This window comes from Pteropus vampyrus, unplaced genomic scaffold (genome assembly GCF_000151845.1).
Source record: "Pteropus vampyrus isolate Shadow unplaced genomic scaffold, Pvam_2.0 Scaffold4, whole genome shotgun sequence".
NCBI lineage: Eukaryota > Metazoa > Chordata > Mammalia > Chiroptera > Pteropodidae > Pteropus > Pteropus vampyrus.
In genome coordinates, this window is record NW_011888785.1 from 4,304,176 (window position 1) to 4,322,692 (window position 18,517).

An 18,517-nucleotide genomic window follows, 5' to 3' on the forward strand; every position below is an offset into this window, starting at 1 on the left:
ATCCAAACATGCTTTGGCTTGAACCCTGTTCTGTAATAAATTTGTGTGTGGTACTTTGGAAAAGTATAGTGTGATTTAATTTTTCAGGCATCAGAGGTTTTATTTTATGGGCTTTTGAAGCTTATAATTTTTCTACTTAAATTCCGGGGTGCTTCACTGGTACCTGCTAAGGTAGAAGCTGCAAGTGTTGCCAAGATAAAGCTAGTGTCAGTATTGGAAAATTCTTATTTGGGAATGACAGGACTGGTTAAAATTACCTGCATGTCTCTTTTTAGTACTCTGAGTGTTATACTCATTTCTAGATCTGTTCAGAGAGAACTATGCATTTCATTTCTTTTCTTTTCTTTTTTTTTTTTTAATTTAACGTGTTTATGGACATGACAAAAGTTCGGAGTTTTTTTCGCTTAACCAGAAAGAATCCAACTGTAATCTTGTGTTTCTTGCTCTTCTTGTTTATAGGAGATGGAACTCCTGCTACATTTATAATTCTGACACCTCTCCTCACAAATGTGGCCTGCTAATGCATCTCTATCAATATAATTATGTTAATGTTAGTAATAACAGACACTTATTGAATGTTTAATATTCGATAAGTCAACATTCTTTTCTTCAAAATACGTGATTCCATTTAATCCTCAGAACAATTTGGAGAGTTGATTATTATTGATGTCATTATCCTCAGTTTAAGAATATGCATCGTGCTCATTTCACTTTACCACATGATGTTCATTAGGGATGTTAGTACTTGCCCTTTTCAAGTAAGAGAAACCAAATCTCTAGAGGAGAAAGGATCTTAAAAACCATTTAGTAGAATGCTCTCATTTTGCAGGAGATAACTCAGGCCATTTTCTTTGCCTGGATCTGAGATGACTGTTTTAGTTAGGGATTGGCAAAGTTTTCGTGTGAAGGGCCAGATAGGAAATATTTTACGCTTTTGGGGCCGTTGTTACAAATACTCGGTTTGCCGTTACAGTGCAAAAGCAGTTATAGGCAAGATTTTAAAAAAATGATTGTGGCTGTCTGCCAATGAAACTTTATTTACAGAAAAACAGGAGGCTGGATTTTACCCATGGACCCTTGTTTCCTGATCTTTGGTTTAATTTTCATTCCTAACTGACCTATTTGCCACAGTTATTTGTACCTTTGACTAAAATACCTGTTAGACATTTCTTTAATAGACATCAACTCTCTGGGTCATCAAGTCCCATGATTGAAAGTATTCCTCATGTACCAATTCCTATGTTTTTATCTCTAGTCTTCATCATTCCTCTGAGCTTTGACAAGAATATCAAGGCCGTGAAGTTTTAAAAAATTGAATTCATCTTCTTCCCTCCAGGAACCATCCCTCCAGGAACCATCCCTCCCAACAGTTTTTTTTTGTTGTTGTTTTGTTTCAGTTTTGACCTCATCATAGTCACCATGACAGGCTTTGCTAATTACAAATATACCAAGCTTCTCCCCTTAAAACCTTCCACAGGCTCCTTATCCCCTACAGGACAAAGCTTATTAGATCATGAAGCCTTGGCCTGGGCTGGGTCTTGCTAATTTTATCGTCCTTATTCTCATATTCTCACTGAGCAGTTTGCCCTCTGGTAATACCAAACTACTGTAGTTCTACACATACACCATGTTACCTAATGTGTTTCCTGGTGAGTTTTTCTACCTGAAACACCATTTTTCTAGTATTTGCTTCCCTGACTCTTATTATCCTTAAAATACAAATGATGAAATTGGAATTATTCCTTAATACCTCTGTGCTCAGAGTCTTTTTCTCTTTCTCAACACCGCATCAATGGGCATTCAGAAATGTTTAATTGACTTAAACTTGCCTTGACATTCTGAGTCATGATGTCTCCTATCCCATCCTGTTTCAGTGCTGCCCACCACAAAGAGATACTTTGTGGTGACTTGCAGAAATAAAGGAGATTGAGTATGAGGGAATAAATAGAAATTGCATCACAAGCAATAGCTACATTCTATTAAGGAGAATAATACTGCTAGTTCTACCTGAAGTTTTAGGCCATTTTGTACTATGTATAAATTTAAACTTTATGAATTTTACTATCTTGATTTATTCTATCCTCCTTACTTTTTTGGTATAGTTCTGGGTTTTTTTTTGTTTTTCTTTTTTTTTGTTTTTTGTTTTGTCTTTTAGAAAAAGAAATCTTGTTTCATTCAACTATAATTGTCTATAGGTGTCTTATCAGTTTTTGTGAATCATATTTTCATGCTTCAATAAATGGCTAGTTATATCTACTTTTAAATTATTTTCTATACTTACTATAAAAGATAACGTTAAACTTTGAAGTGTTTCTCATTCCTAAGTGAGCCTTTATTTTTCTCTTATAAATTAAATTTAGGGGGTGATTTTCAAACGTTTTTGGGAGAAGCATTCTTTTTTATTTCAAAATTCTAAATGGATCACTTCTACATAAAGCAAGTAAAAATTTACATTTATGAGTGTTAATTTTATCTTTTAGTTCACATGTGTATCATTAACTTGTATATTTAATTAATATAAATATTATGTTATTTTGATGAAGACACAAGTTTGATATCAAAGTTTATGGAAAATAGTTTTGAAGATTTATTTTTCTAAGCTATTTCTGCATTTTATTTGGATTGTGCAATAAACTGACCTGTTAAACATTTATAATAATAACAATTGAAAGAAGGTTTTTGTCTTTCAATCTATCCTCTTCAATTAAATGAATCAAGAAGCCTGAAAGTAAGTAGCCTGTGGTCTTGTCATAAATATAATGTTAAATGAAATTATCTTCAAATTTATATGCTGAGATTATAATATATCAAGGGTGTAATATTTTAGTCACTTGTCTGTATTACTCAGTTTATCCATGCACCATGGTGAAAGCATGTGCCATGGTGACGTTTGTTATTGAGTTGAGTTCAGCGCACATAGACCACAAAAGTACCTCATTGTACGTTCACTGTGTGCAGATGCGCCCAGACCTGAATTAAAAACAAAAAATACAGTGCATTTTTCATCTTAGGCATTGTAGTTTTCATCTCTACAAGTTTAATTCGGGTCCTTTTTATATCTTCTATTTCTCTACTTAACTTTGGAATACAGTTATAACACCCATGTTAATCTTTGCTAATGCAAACATCTTTATCAATTTTGTGTTGGTTTTAAATGATATATTTGTCTCATTATGCATCCTATTTTTGTGCTTCTTTATATGCTTGGGATTTTGTGTGTGTGTGTGTGTGTGTGTGTGTGTGTGTGTGTGTGTGTTTAGGTAAAGTATGTGGGTTTTTAATTTTCTTTGAACGTGGAAATTTTTCAGCCATTATTTTTTCATCATTTTTTCTGCCCTTCTTACTTCACTGGAGACTTCAGTTACCTGTATGTTAAGCTCTTTGAAGTTGATCCATATCTCACTGATGTTCTGTTTATTTTTCCTGTTTTTCTTTGAGTCTTAGTCTTTTTTTCCTTTTTCTCAGTTTCATTTCATTTCATTGCTATATTTTCAAATTCACTAATCTTCCGCAATGTCTAATCCGCTGTTAATCCCCTCCGGTGTTATATTTGTTTTTTGTTTGTTTATTTGTTTTTAAATCTTAGTTGTTGATTTTCTCTTTAGAAGTTAGATCTATTTTATATTTTCCTTTTCTCTACTTAATAGGCTTATTCTTTCTTGTAGCTTTTTGAACACATGGAACACAGCCGTAAAATTATTTTAATGTCCTGTTTTCATTAATTCTAATATGTGTCACTTCTAAGTTTTTATTGATTGATTTTGCCTTCATTATGGGTCATATTTTTCTGAATTCTTTTGCGCATTTGATATTTTTGGATTAACTGCTAGATATTGTGAGTTTTACTTTGTCAAGTACTGTTTTTTCTCTCACTCTGTGTGTGTAAGTGTGTGTGCGTGTGACCAAATACTATCAATATTTTTGAGTTTTGTTTCAGGATGCGGTTAATTGGAGAAAGTTTGATCTTTTAACTGTTGTTTTTATAATTTTTAGGTGGGACTAGTTAGTATATTTAGTATAGTGCTAATCATTCTCCACAACTTAAGTAAGAAACTTCTTGGTCTTCTACTTAATGCCCTGTAAAATATCAAGATTTTTACTCTGACTGATGGCTGCCATCACTGTTCCTGACCCTGGGGGTGCATCAAGCTCTGTCCCCTCTAATCTTTTCAGGTGGTGTTTTCCCCAGCATCTTCTAAGATAGTTTTCTCAAATGAATGCACTCATCAGCACTCTGCTGAATATGTAAGAGAATTACTCTGATAATGTCCAGAGATCTTGCTCTGTGCACCTCTCTCGTCTCAGGTACTCTGTCACCTTTGTCTACCTAGGTTGTTACACCTAGATGTCCACAGCCCTTCCCTCATGTACCATGGCCCAGAAACTGTTTCAAGGCAGTAAGTTTGGGCAGATGTAGGGCTTAACTTCTTTATTTCTCATCTCTCAGAGATGTCCTTTGTTGCTTAGTGTATCATGTCTTAAGAATCCTTGTTTCATATGGTTTGCACACTTTTTTACTGTTTCAGGTAGGAAAATAAATTTAGTCCCTGTTACTCCCATTTGGGCAGAAAAAGAAGCTGGGCTCATCTCAATTTGAGAGTTTTATTTTCACACATTCACATTCATCCACTTTTTCAGGAATATGTTTATATGTAAATAAGAAAAAGCTCAGTCTATTTTAGCTCAGGCTCTATGTAATTTTGCCCATTCATATCTAATTTTTCATAGTGGGATTTTAAGTAGTAACAGAACATTTAGTCAGGAACAAAAATTCTTTTTGTAATACAGACACATAAATTAATGACCAAAAAAACACATAATGACATGCATGACCAGAAATGATATTACATATGCTTCTTTTGAGATAGACAAGTGTGCCCATTAGCACTTTCTGCAATAATGAATTGTTTGATTTCTGTACTCTTGCACATTACATCTACTAGCTACCTATGGCTATGAGCACATGAGGTGTACCTACTGTATTTATATTTTATTTTAATAAATTTGAATTTAAATGTAAATAGCCATAGATAGCTAGTGGCTATCTAGTAGGGACAGTACATATCTCGGCCATGTTTTATTTGGTCACCCTTTATATCAGGTTAGTTCTATTACATGATGTAGCTTTATGGAAAAACAAATTCTCTTACAGATAAAAAGATAAGCTAGGACTTTATTTTAATCAAAAATATCCCAACAAAGCAAATACCAATGACCTTCCAATTTATCATTGAAGCCCTGTAATTGGAACTTTTTTGTATTGTATTTTTTCTAAGACTAATGTTTAGTGGTTGCCCTAAATATGTAAGGTGTCTAGTTGTGAATTCCAAAAATATTCATTATTTATTTTTTAAAAATAACATGTAATGCTTAGCTAAATGGCCTGTGGACAACCACAATAATAATTATAGATTGTTTCTTGAGCAGTAAGTAATAAATTGTATCATGTAAAATTAAATTTTGACAAGTTACTAAAATATGCGAAGATTATGTACTAAACTCAGTAAAGGATCACATACCTGCTTTTTATAACTTCTTACTTCCATAATTTATATTCTCTGATGGCTTTTCTCAGGGAAACGTAAATAAATATAAAGTTATATGTTTTAAATAATGTTAGCTAAACAAATCAATGCTTCACATTAATCACTGGATTGCTTTTAACTTTTGATTCTAAAATTTGTTACAGAGGGTACAGACGTTAATTATTTATAGATGTGTGTAATGCTTCGGATAATTGTGCTATAATGCAACAGTGGCAAAGTTATGTTTTTATAGGAGAAATCACTTTGTGAAGTAATCCAAAAAAAAATGTTCACTTTGATTTTTTTACATGTTTTAAAATATTAGGTTTTTGTGTTACTGGTTAAAATGTGAAGTTCTGGTTTTATTACGTCTTTGATCTTTTAAATAAGGATCTGAAAAAAATGTACATGAATCTAAAATTTTACTGATATTATAAAGCTCATTTATTTTTTAATTCTTTAAAGCAATAGAAACATTAAAATCTTTTGTATGGTTAATATTTTAATGGAAAGTACATTTATTTTATTTACTATCTTTTGTTACATTCTATTATTTCACAACCTACTAGTTTTTATTTTGTTATTTTATTTTGTTAAGATTTACAAATGAATTGTTAAGTATTTGCTCTGAGTTTCCATGATAGCTTATAATAATTAGTTTCTATTCATCAGAAATGTGAGTTGAATTTCATCATGGCATTGATTTAAATTCTAAAATGAAGTGATTCAAAATTAAAAAGTAGTTCTTTTTTCTTATTAAAGTACAATTTATTAAATTAAAGCAATTTTCATTAATAAAATCTATGTAGTCATAAATAGTTGAAGTGAGATGAAAGTTTTTCTAATTTTTTTTAATCTTTAAGATGAACTCTTACTTTGATCTGCTTAGTAGTGGCCCGTTTCTTCAGTTATTAGATTTCCCTCATATTTCTTTTAAATAGCGCTGTTTTGAAGATGCTGGGCCTAATTCACACAATTTACTTTTCTGTATACAAATGTAGATAATTTTGCAGTATCTATTGTGTGGATTCAGAGAACCTCTGTTCCATCTAATAAGTCTTTCTAATGCAATTATTTGATGATTACCATAACTTTCATTTCGACTGCCCTTCCTTCCACGTTGGTGGGCATTAAGTAATGCATTATTTGGATATATACTTATGCTTCACAAATTGACTCTCTTCTTATTCAAACCAAAGAGTCTATTTCTTCTCCAGTCATGATCCTGAATCTCAGGCCTTCCTGTGGACATGAACTCTGAAATGAAACAAGTGTTAAATGTGGGGTTAGGGATCATTCCTTATATTTTAAAGAATATTGTATATGATATTAATTATTGCCCTTTATTTAATGTACCTGTCCTCAGAGACAAGTGAAAAAAAATCACATTTTAAAATATTAAAAAATCAATTGGAATTCATCTGGGACCAGGAATATATTAAATGGTTACTAGGCAAATACAAAGCATGTGTACAACTGAACATAGAAGACATGAGACACAGAGAAGCTTTTTCCAAACTTCAAGTGCCAGAAACCTGGCCCACCCACAGAGCCATGAAACTCCCCACATGTTAAATGTTTAGGCAGTTTACCAGTTTATAGGAGTGAATTTTCTACCTTTAAAAAAATAGACATTTTTTTTGGGGGGGGGCGGGTAGGTAAAAGCCTTATCTTGTTTATGTATAAATGAAAAAGGACTGTAGAAATGGCATCCTAAATGGGAAATATTGTTTTTACTGTAGTTTACATATAGCAAATTAGTGAACAGTACAAAAAAGAGATCAAAGAATATCTACTTGTTAGCTATAAGCAAATCTGCAGAACGCAACATAGATGAAATGTTTTGCTACCTTTCAATGGGTGCAAGCCTGTCCAGGATTTAAGTTTGTTTTCTTAAGGCAAAAACATTTACATTTCTCTTGAGTTAACATGACCCTCTGCTGTGGTTGTATAAACCTGCCTTGTTTTTAAAATTAAAATTAATTGTGTTATCGTATTAACTGAAAATTTTTCTGGAACTCATAAGTAGTTGGTGTATTTTAGAGGTTCAAAATTAGTAGCACAAGTAAAGCATATGCTTCAGTTTCATGGTTTTGGTGTTGGGAAGTACGTCTGCTGGAGATTATCTTCTGTTTTACATATATCATGAGCCATCCCCACCCCCCCAAATCTGGTGAAAGAACTTTGAGATGCATCCTACCTCTTCATGCTTGAATTTTGTCAACCTGGTTATACATTTCTTTAGGTCAATATCCATATGTTTCTTTAAAATTTAATTATCTCAACTAGCACAATGTTCAGCATCTCCTAAGCATTCAAGAAAAGGACCTGTATGAACCTCCTGTGTTTTACTACTGTGTATCTTAAAGTTTCCCTATAATTTAAGTACTTGGTTTGTTAACATAGGTAGTTAGTAGATCTATAAATAGCTTGCCTAGAACTCACTTTTATGCGACAGTTCCTGGAGTCCGTGGTGAACAGCATTGGCCTACTGATTTTTTTAAGCGCCGTTTTTCTTAAGTGCCGTTTTTTCCTTTCTAAGGAGCTAGTATGTTGTAGCTTATTGATCTGTATAGCTGGAGTGAAAGTCTTCCTTCCACTCATGACTTGGTGAGAACTTATAAAACTTATTGTATCATGTCTTCACTTTAACTTAAATGTTTTTGCCAAAGCACATGTCTTTGTAAGAAAAATTAGCTTCCATGTGATTGGTAAATAAGGGAGTTAAGTCCATGTAATGTGGAAGTGGCATCAGCTCATATGCCGTGTCATGCAACTTTGCTTAGACAAGAACAGCTCGGAAAACAGGAATAGAATTAGAATGTTGGAAGCAAAGGAAGAAACCCTGAACTCAGCTGTGCACTAGAAGTGGAAACCTTTATGACATTCTTCTTTTTTAAAATTTTTAATCTTTGATTGATATGTTAATTTCTAAGAGAAGTGCAGCAAGACATCTCTTTATGTTTCTGGATTAGGAAATTGTGTTCTTACAACTTAATTTTTTTTTTTTTTGCTTGAACATAGATTCAAATCTATGTTCTTAGTAATAAGGTTATGATTATTGTAATTTTTGTTTTTTACTATGTACTATTCCTCTTTTATTTGTGTTAATGGTTTTTGTCTTAAACCCTACTGTGTCATATTATATTGCTACAAACTTTATTTTTGGAAGTATTTGCATAGAATGTCTTTTTCATCCTTTTATTTTGAACTTTATAACTAGCATATTGTGAGATTTTTCTTAAAAACCCAATTTGATAAATCTATGAGTTATGAATTTAAATGTATTACATTTATTTTTATTAGTTTTATACTTGGGTTTCTTTCTACAAGCTTATTTTGTTGTTGCTGTTGGCCAGTTGTTTTGTTTGCTACTTTCCTCTTATGCTTTGCTGCATTGATATGCATAATTCTTTCTCCCTCTGCAAGTTCAGAAACTATAAAGTATCGTCATATGTAGCTTTAATTAAAGACCATTACTTTTAAAATATGCTTAATTAGCTACAAGTTACCCAAGTGTAAAGAATCTAATTTCTGTCCTCCAAAACAAAACCGGATTCAGCCACTTTAATTATCCATTGAGCATTCTTATTTCAATGTAATTTATTCTTGTCTAGAGTTTTAGTTCCACTATTTTAGGCTCCCAAAGTTATTATTAACTTCTGTAATTAACATTTAATGTAATTAAGTTACATAAAAAAAAAATATTGTTTCAGGCTCTCTTTTAGGATACTCTTAGGAGTGAGCACCTGCTCCCAGCTCCGACTTCCTATAGAGGTTCCCTAGCTCTTGGCAGATTGAATTTCCTTCTGGGCCAGCCTCGCTGGCAAAACTCCATTCCCAGTTTTATTATATCCATCATTCCTTCTCCATTTAACACGTTACCAGTATTTTCACTCTTTCATTTTTGTACATTTTAAATTTCTGTGATTACAAAGGCTGTAATTATAAATTAGTCTTGTGTTTTCTGCTCCCTGTGCTATTTTTTTCCACCAACCCTCTTCCCACCTTTATTTTAGGATGAGATTTTTCAGAACTCAAACATTGACAGGAAAACTTATGTTGTATTAAACAAGAAATGTCTATCTAGTTATCTATCTTGGCTAGCAATAAGGTCACCCAGTTTGTACAATGCATAACTCCAGGACATTCCATCCATATAAAGTACGTTGGGCATGGTGTCCCTTGGGATTTCATGGCATCTAATACAAGTAATCACACAGTTAAAATAGTTAAATAGTCACCAAACAGCAGTGTTGTTCCCCAGTCCAGCTGGTATGGGGCCTCATAGTGATCTGTCAATATGGGCTCAGGAGAGAATCTTACCCTCAGACAGTCCCCTGGTTTCAGATCTATACAGTGACGGCAGTTTCCAGAATTGCCTTGAGTTTGGAGAAGTAGCTCAGTTTTTGATGGCAAACCCGTTACCAGAAATTTTAGGTTTAGCTTGATATTTCAAGTTCATAAAACTAGAAAACTTTATGGCACTACTTTGTTCAACTTTGTAAAAGACTACAGGACAGGAAAAAAGGTCCCGGCAAAGATGAACATGCTTCTTCGGCCTTAGCTCTTCAGTTCATCAGTTCATATTAGTATCCGGACTTTTTTCTCCCCCTTTCCTCCCTGCACCTTTGCTTCTCAAGGGCAAGGGAAAGATGGTGTATGAGCCATCCTTTCTGAAGGCTCAAACTATACATAGGAATGAACATCTTTTGCAACAACTGATAGGCATTAGCTTCCAGGTCCCAGCTAGGGAAACACCTCATTCGTTCCAAGTTAAATTACATAGAAGTAAGGTCTAGTATTTATAGTTCATTCACAATTCTTTCAGCCTGGCTGTGGAGTAGCAGTCCGGAGTTACTTTTACCATAAGCAGTGCTGCCTGATAAAACTGAAATTTCAGGGAAAAAGAGCTAAGGAAAGGTGAGTCATAGGGTCTAATCGTCTTTTCATCAGGTGTTCAGCAGATAGAAAAACCTGAAAACTTTTCATTCTGCTGTTTATTACCCCACCTCCTATTTTTTTCTTTTGCTTTTCTTTGTCTCTTCTTTCAGTTTCTTTATGGATTGAGCATTTTTAAGGAAAAAAGTCTTAATTTGCCACTTTAGGTTTTAGGAAGAAGCAATTATATGTGTATGTTTTCAGTTAACTATATTTAATGAAAAGTTCCAAGAAATAATTATTGAGTATCTATTAATTTATATATATAAAACATATGTGTATGTGTGTGTGTGTGTGTGTGTGTGTGTGTACATGTCATCACAAAATTCTCTTTAAAAATAGATGCTAGTAAGTACTTTTCCCTGAGAAAGAAAAATGCAATGTGATGGGTGTAAAAAGAATCTCATTTCCCTGTGTTATAGAAAGAACACAATAAAATATTTCCATATAAATGGGCAGAGAGGATGGGAAGGGAGTATTATAAAAATATCGGGTTGGAGTATATTTTAAAATGCTTCTAGTTAATAAATATGCATAATTGAACAAATTATAAATCTTGAAAGTTTTAAAAATTTGGTATAATGAAAGAATACACAGATTTCTGAGTGTTCATTTTGTGTTTACATTTACATTTTAAATTGTTTATTTTGACACTATATGTCTTTTATATTCTATAGAAGACAAACAGTACTGTAAAGCCTAAATAACTTTTGAGAAATGAGAGAAGATCCTCCTGTGCTCCTTAAAATGAAAAATAATGGTTAAAAGATTATCGTTTGAATAATTCCAGGAACACTATGTAACACTGCTAAAAAATAATTCTATGTAAAATTATTCCAGACTTACTTTAAGAAATAAATTATTATTTGTTAGAATTACAATTATTAATTACTTTGAAAGGAATTCTAAAAAATTTTATGTTCATAATTAGATAAACACTCTTGAATTTTATTGATATAATTAATTTCTTAACATATATATATATATTTGTAGCCTAGTTTCAAATTGTAAATTATGAATTAAGTTGGACAAATTGATGAAATCATATATTCTTTCTATATTTGACTCTGACATAAGTTCAAATAGAACTTTATGTTTTTCAGTATGTATTCTCAGTGAATGTTTACTGCCTCTATTTATAAGGGATGGTTCATTGATCTTATTAAATATTTATGGCTTAGCATGCTTAACTAGAAATTAACACAAATTGATAAAAATAATTACAGTATTATAATTCTACGTGTTTTGAGCTTCTTTAATGTTATATTTTTTTCAAAGGAAAGTGAAGGGAATGGTATTCTAATTGTTACCTATTACATTATTTTTCAGGTGCATTTTCTTGATCATAAATCAGTACCTATTGGTCAGGAAATGGAAAACCTAATGCAGATTAGGGAATTTGCAAAGGAAGTGAAAAAAAGAAATATTTTATTATGTGGCCTTCTCATATATTATCCACAGGTATGTAAAATGTTGGTCTCTTCAGATTATATGTTCTGTAGACTACAATTTTAATGGTGTGGCCTAATTTTGTTAAAAGCAAAGAGATATTAATAAGAATAAATATGGCTTGAAAATTACTCAAATATTCTTTTCTGTAGTAGGTAGAACTTCTCGACCCTGGAGGAAAAAAGAAAAATCAAAACATGTTTTGATTAGGGAAAAAATACAAGATTGACATTTATCTCATACTAGGTAGTCCACATTGAATTGTCAGATATGCAAATAAAAAGAATGCCCAGTTAAATTTGAATTTCAGATAATAAATAATTTTAAGTATGTCTCAAATTTGGAATTTGAAATTTGAAATTGAAATCTAACTGGACTTTTATAATTAACTGGCAATCTTGTGGTCACAACTCTTAGCCATTAGTATAATTTGAAATCACTTATTTCTTTTATGTTATGCTAAAGATGTCGATGATCAAATTTTTAATCACTTGAAAGCAATGCCTGACATTCTGATTACAAGAGGGCATGGCATTTAGAGAAAAACTCAGATAGTTGCTGTTTTTTAATAGCAATAAGTTAGTTAAGCTGAAGGCAAAATGAATTAGCATTATAAACTCTGTGCAGAGAAATGTTATGTAAAGCAAACTATTCAGAGAATCTGTGAGAGAAGGTGGATTTCCCTCTTGTGCATCGATACCTTTCATGGAATTTGCAGAACGCTTTATAGTTCCTTTGAGGTACCACATAGGAGTTGAGGAAGTGAAATAGTAAACTTTTTTTAATGGTCTGGAAAAAAAGACATTTGGTACTGACTGTCCAGGATATGACAGATACTGAAAGTTACATGGTTGATGAATAACAGCTATTATTGATAAAATATTTAAGGTGCCTTTTTAGCCTGAAAGTAACAATATTTCTTTTGAAACAAATGGGATTTAATTAAATATAAGGATTATCTTTAAGCCAGTCCCTTGGTTTTCTTTAACTTTAAGGTCATTTCCTGTACTTCGAAAGTATGAAAGCATGACCTCGGTTAGTGATCAAGAACAAGGCAGAGTTTGGTTTACTTAGGATCATGGGATCATAAAATGTTAGTGCTATAGGGTCTATTAAAGTCAGAACAACCAAAGTCTAAAGAAATATATAAGCTTCCCCAAGGACATATAACTGGCAGAGTAAGAATGAAGAACTCAGGTCTGTATCTTCATTCAGAACTGTTTTCCCTTCATTAGATTGCATTTGGTTGTACTCTAGATTATATGATGGGAAAAATAAATCAGTCCTTTCTATGTGCCATGTGAAGAGTCATAGATACACATTGATGCTACACTATGCAGACATAAGTTTGATTTCCTTGAGTAAATCTCAAAAGCTGAGGCATGATAGAACACACACAATCCCTGGAACTCTCTTTGTCCTATGATTTAGGCTAAGCAAAAAAGGCCTGTATACACTGTAGCTGACATTCCACTATGGTCGAGTATGGTTGCCAGATGAAATATAGCATGCTCAGTTGAATCTGAATTTCAGATAAACAATAATTTTTTAGTGTAAGAATGTCCCAAATATTACATGGGACGTACCTGTACTAAAAATTCTATGTTGTTATTCTGAAATTCAAATATAATTGGGTAGCTTGTGTTTTTATTTGTTAAACCTAGTAACCCCTGTAATGTTCATATTCACAATGAGGTTATTTTCCTAACCCTGCCATGCTCTACATAATTATGGAATGGGTTACAGTGAATATGTATGAGACTAAGTACCTGAGCGGGCTCTCTGTTGGGAAAAGTGGCCTTCTTGGAAAGCACCAGCCTTTGCTGCCTACTACTTGGTGTCTGACCTCTGTTATTTTGAGAAAAATTCAACCTGGTAAGCCAGCCCTCTACTAAGTTTCCCCAAAGTGGGAAGAAGATAGTCTTGCAAGGCCTTCGATATGTCTCTCATCATTTTAGAAAACTAATATAGCATATTTAAGTGTTGCTTGTCCCTTCTTAAAAATACAATAGTGAAGATGTTTCGAACATGTGAGAATGTTTGAAAATACAGAGTTTACTTTTGTCCTCAAAGACGCAGGTGTGAGTTGGTCTTACTTGCCCTATACACTGTCCAAAGCATAATTCCACCTTAAAGAGCATTTACTCAAGGACTCTGGGATGTTCATCAGATATTCCATTAAAAAGGGCTGTGGTTAAAATGTTGGGGAAGCATCAGTGAATAGAGTTTAACAGACTTCTTTAATGAAGGGCTTCTCACAAATCCTTAACATACTAATGAGTATTTCATATTACAATTTGGGGACAAAGGGTATGCAATTTTCCATTTTTCTCCTATAACTCTTTAACCATAGATAAGTCATAGGACTAAAGCTTTGTAAAACAAACTTTGGGAAACACTTCTCACAAATATGCCCTAAGTAAAGAAACTGCTATCTGTACACACTGTTTTTATACTTCAGTACTAATTTTTCCATTTAGTTTTGTCGGTATCTCTACTATTGAGTGCTTACTTGACAGGCATTCTGTCAACACTAAGGATATGAAAATATATAAGGTGGACCTTCTGTTCACTGTTTAGTGAAAAGAGTGTTAGTTTGTGCTTTCCATGGTACTGTGAGATACAACTTTTTGTAGTGTTCATACATTGGACTTAGTTTTCTAAATCTAATATATCTCTGCGATAGTCATTATGATGTTTTCATAGATAATTAATATCTATCCTTTTAAGTCTCTGATCAGTGAAGCCTTTCTAGATTTTTTACCACTTTTCATAAGATGTAACATCAAGTGCTTCTTTTTCTTTATTGATAGTCCCTTCTCGGAAGAGAGAAGGTACGCAATTGACTTCAATATCTGTGCTATACATATGGTCTTTCTGGATTAGAGAGGACCTGTTATGTTATGATATGATATTTCTGATAATGTAGATGGTCTTGATTTTTTGGCTGCACCTACATGGTGTTGATGTATATGACATTTATAGTTAAATAGAATTATGTAAGCCATTTTTTCTTTTAAACACATGATGCTGTTAAACCTCTATTTGTGTTTGTGTAGAGTTCTTTTACACACATATGTAGTACTTTCCGTGTTTGGTGAATTTAAATTTATTAGTTTTTTCTAGTGTTTCAGTCTTTATCTTTTTTGTATAAAATACAGCATATTATTAATTAGCTGTAATTTGTTTCTTTATGTAATTTACAAATTAGATGTCTATGTTTTACGTATACATTTACAGAAAAATTGTTTTGGAAAAAGCTATGGATTGATCCTTTTTTAGTACTTGTAAATGTTCTATAATGTTGTTTGTGATCAATTAATTATAATTCTTCGATAATTTGGTAACTGACAGATGCGTCTAATTGTATAATATTTCAACTCAGTTTCTTTATGTTTCCTCTACTTACATAAGAATCTTTAACAGATGCTTTGCTTAACTCTAGATTTGCTTCATATGTTTGCATTTTTCTAATCATAGAGATATTATTTGCTAAATTATTGAATATGCTAGTTCCTTAGCTGTATCAATGTAATAAAGCACTAATTAACATTTTTTCCCCCAAAATTGACCTTAAAAATATTCTACTGGCTTCAAATAATTAATAATTTAGAATAAGCTCTTTGTGAGTAGCTTAGACTTATGGATCAAGTGACAGGCTTAACCATTTATATATAGTATTAGGTTTTCTGACTTTATCATCCATTGCTCAGTTCTTCAGGTTGTAAATCGGGAAAGATTTGAAATATATGCTCTAGACAAGAAATGTAGCATAAAGTTTGCCTTCAAAATTTGTTGAATGAATTTAAATCAGGTCCTATCTTTTTTCTAAAATAATCATGCAAACATAACTGTAAATAATGTTAAAATCAGGTTTCCTTAATTTAATACATATAGGAGCTTAGTCACCTTTTAAGTATTATTTTACATAATTCTATGCATAAAATACTACTCCTCATCCATCCTATTATTCCAACTTTGTTATGCAAGTCAACTTTGGAGTCCAAGATAGAAAATTATATGTTTGAGAAACATATTCTAATTATTTGAAAATCTATATCTGATCATATAGCAGTGGTCTTATGGAGACTTAGTATTTCTGGCATGAACTATTCAAACCAATAGCTTTGAGTTTGAAGTCTTAATTTTATTGAAGTCTAAAATATTTTATGATGATTTTGTTTTTTAATGCAAATATTTGCAAGTATAAATTTTAAACAACATTTTGCTCATGAACTTTTATGCCAATAAAATATAAAAGTCTATGAAGTTTATAAAGTCTAGTGGCAGTTTTCTATTTAATTTGTGCATTGTACATGCTCAGGACTTTAGAGATAGAAGCACACAGGTTCATGGTTAAAGAATTGCCACAAACTAGTATAACTGATTACTACTTGCACTGAATTAGTATCTTTTCCTTTCATTTAAAAGCTAGTTGTATGAGCTTAAAAAAGTAGTATAAGTTTTCTAAGCTTCAGATTCTCCATTTGTAAAATGCAGAGGTCAGAACATCTCTATTAAAGTCTCTGTTGGATGAAAAGATAAAGACACAGGAGGTGTGCAGACTGTGTCAGGTGACACCATTGACCATTTCTCACTCTGACACAGGAACATTCTGGAACTGGGTGTAGGTTCTTTTTTCCTCTTTCTATGTGAACATGCACTTTACCTGTTCAACTATTGTTTCCTTTATTTCATTGATAAATTAACCATTATAGTTTATATATTTTATTATAGGTTCAGAGAGAGGAAACTATTCTTTTTCTTCCTGACATGTTAATAAAGTAGAAGACCACAGGGGAGTTTCTTAGTTCGTTCTACTGCTAGAACAAGATGCCATAGACTGGGTGGCTTATAAACAATAGAAATTTGTTTCTCATAGTTCTAGAAGCTGGAAGTCTGAGATCAGGGTGCCAGCATGGTCGAGATCTGGCGAAGACCCTCTTTCTGGTTGCAGACCCCCGTTTTCTCATTTTATCCTCATGTGGCTGTGACGGGGGGAGGCCTTGCTGAGGTCTCTTTTAAGTAGAGACCTATTCTCTTCACTAATCTTATTCACAAGGACTGTACTCTCATGACCCAGTCACAAAAGACATCACTTTCTGATACCATCACAATGGGGGTTAGGATTTCAACATATGAATTTGCTGGGGAGCACAAACATTCAGTCCATAACAAGGAGTTAGCATCCATCAGGGAAAGGTTAAAGAAACTATAACACATTTTAGCATGGCAGGGAATGTGTACCACTTTAGTCTATTCATTTTCTCTTTCTCCTTTCCCCCTTTGAATTGGCATTCCACTGGGTTTGATATAGTGGGAAATAGGACTTTTGAAAACAATGTTTGGCATAATGAGTATTTTCGCAAGATAGGGCCATTGGACAGGGTTGCATCAATCAGCAGAGCTACAAAAACCAAGCCCCGAAGAGGTCAGTAGGTAAAACAGAGGCGCTCCATTACCCGCCTCCTGCTCCTGAATGCCACTTTTTCTTCTGTTTCTACAATTACAGTTCTGGAAGGCATACAAAAGAGGAAAGAAGTTGCCAACAGAGTTCTGTAATTTTCTGTTTTTTAAAAAATAATTATTTGTAAAAGACTTATGAGAATCCTTCTATATAACTCCAAAATAGAATATGGAAAGATGTAATGAAGTTTTTTGGTAACAATATTAAATTAGATAAAGCTGTATAAATTCATCTGTCACAAAGTACAAACTAGACCTCTCTATATTTATGAGTTAAATACTATTGTCTTTTCCTATTGTTCAGGTTTTGAAGTTTTTGTTTATACTGTAAAAGCATTCAGAAAACATTCTTGACTATGAATCTCTTTGTAATTACCTCAGGTAAATTTATAATGAGACATTAAGAAATATATGAATAGGTCCCACTATTCTAGGATATCTTTGTGCCAAGAGACCTGAATTTGTAGGACACAATTGACACCAATCTTTCCCCCTCACCTGCATCCCATTTGCTTTGTGTCTTCTAGACATATGAGTTATCCTTCAGGTGTGTATGATCATTTGGAGAACAAATAGGTGTATGTTATCAAGTAGCAGAAATGGATTTTTTTTAAAAATGATAATCTTGGGGGACACTACTTCCTGCAATAAGCAATTACTTGGAATTTAACTGGGAATTATTTACTAAACAAACAATATTTTCCATGACACTGAATCATATGGCACGCACACCAAACATGCAGCACCACATTGGTTTACAGAAACCCATAATACCCTGTTCAGAGTAATCAGGCTTTTTTGATGTGGGAATGTTTATGAGACTGAATAGTTTTCACTTTCAATATTGTTTTGGCTTTCATTGTTTAGACTTAGTCATTCTTTGGGAAAATATGAAGGTTATAAAAGATAATGTCTCTTCAAAATTGAGTAAGTTTGAAAGTCAAAACTTCTTAGGGAGTTTGCTTAGCTTACTTTGCAGATTCATTAGAGAGAGTGGCAGTAAGCTATTATACTTGGACATATCTAAATGAAATGGAATGTTGGAAACAAATTTCCGCTACAGATTTCTCCTTTTTGAATAAAAGTATCAGATTTATGAATGAAGATGGCCATGGAAAGTTCTTAATGAGCTAATT

General features: G+C 32.7%; 1 protein-coding gene across 1 annotated transcript in view; it reads left to right on the forward strand.

Moving 5' to 3' along the window:
- The window catches only part of ISPD (isoprenoid synthase domain containing), a 247,969-nt gene that overhangs the window by 148,244 nt on the left and 81,208 nt on the right, over positions 1 to 18,517 (forward strand). Inside the window, exon 9 of the mRNA XM_011362888.2 lies at positions 11,796 to 11,927. Within this exon, the coding sequence (XP_011361190.1) occupies positions 11,796 to 11,927 (132 nt within the window). The remainder of the gene's footprint in view (positions 1 to 11,795; positions 11,928 to 18,517) is intronic.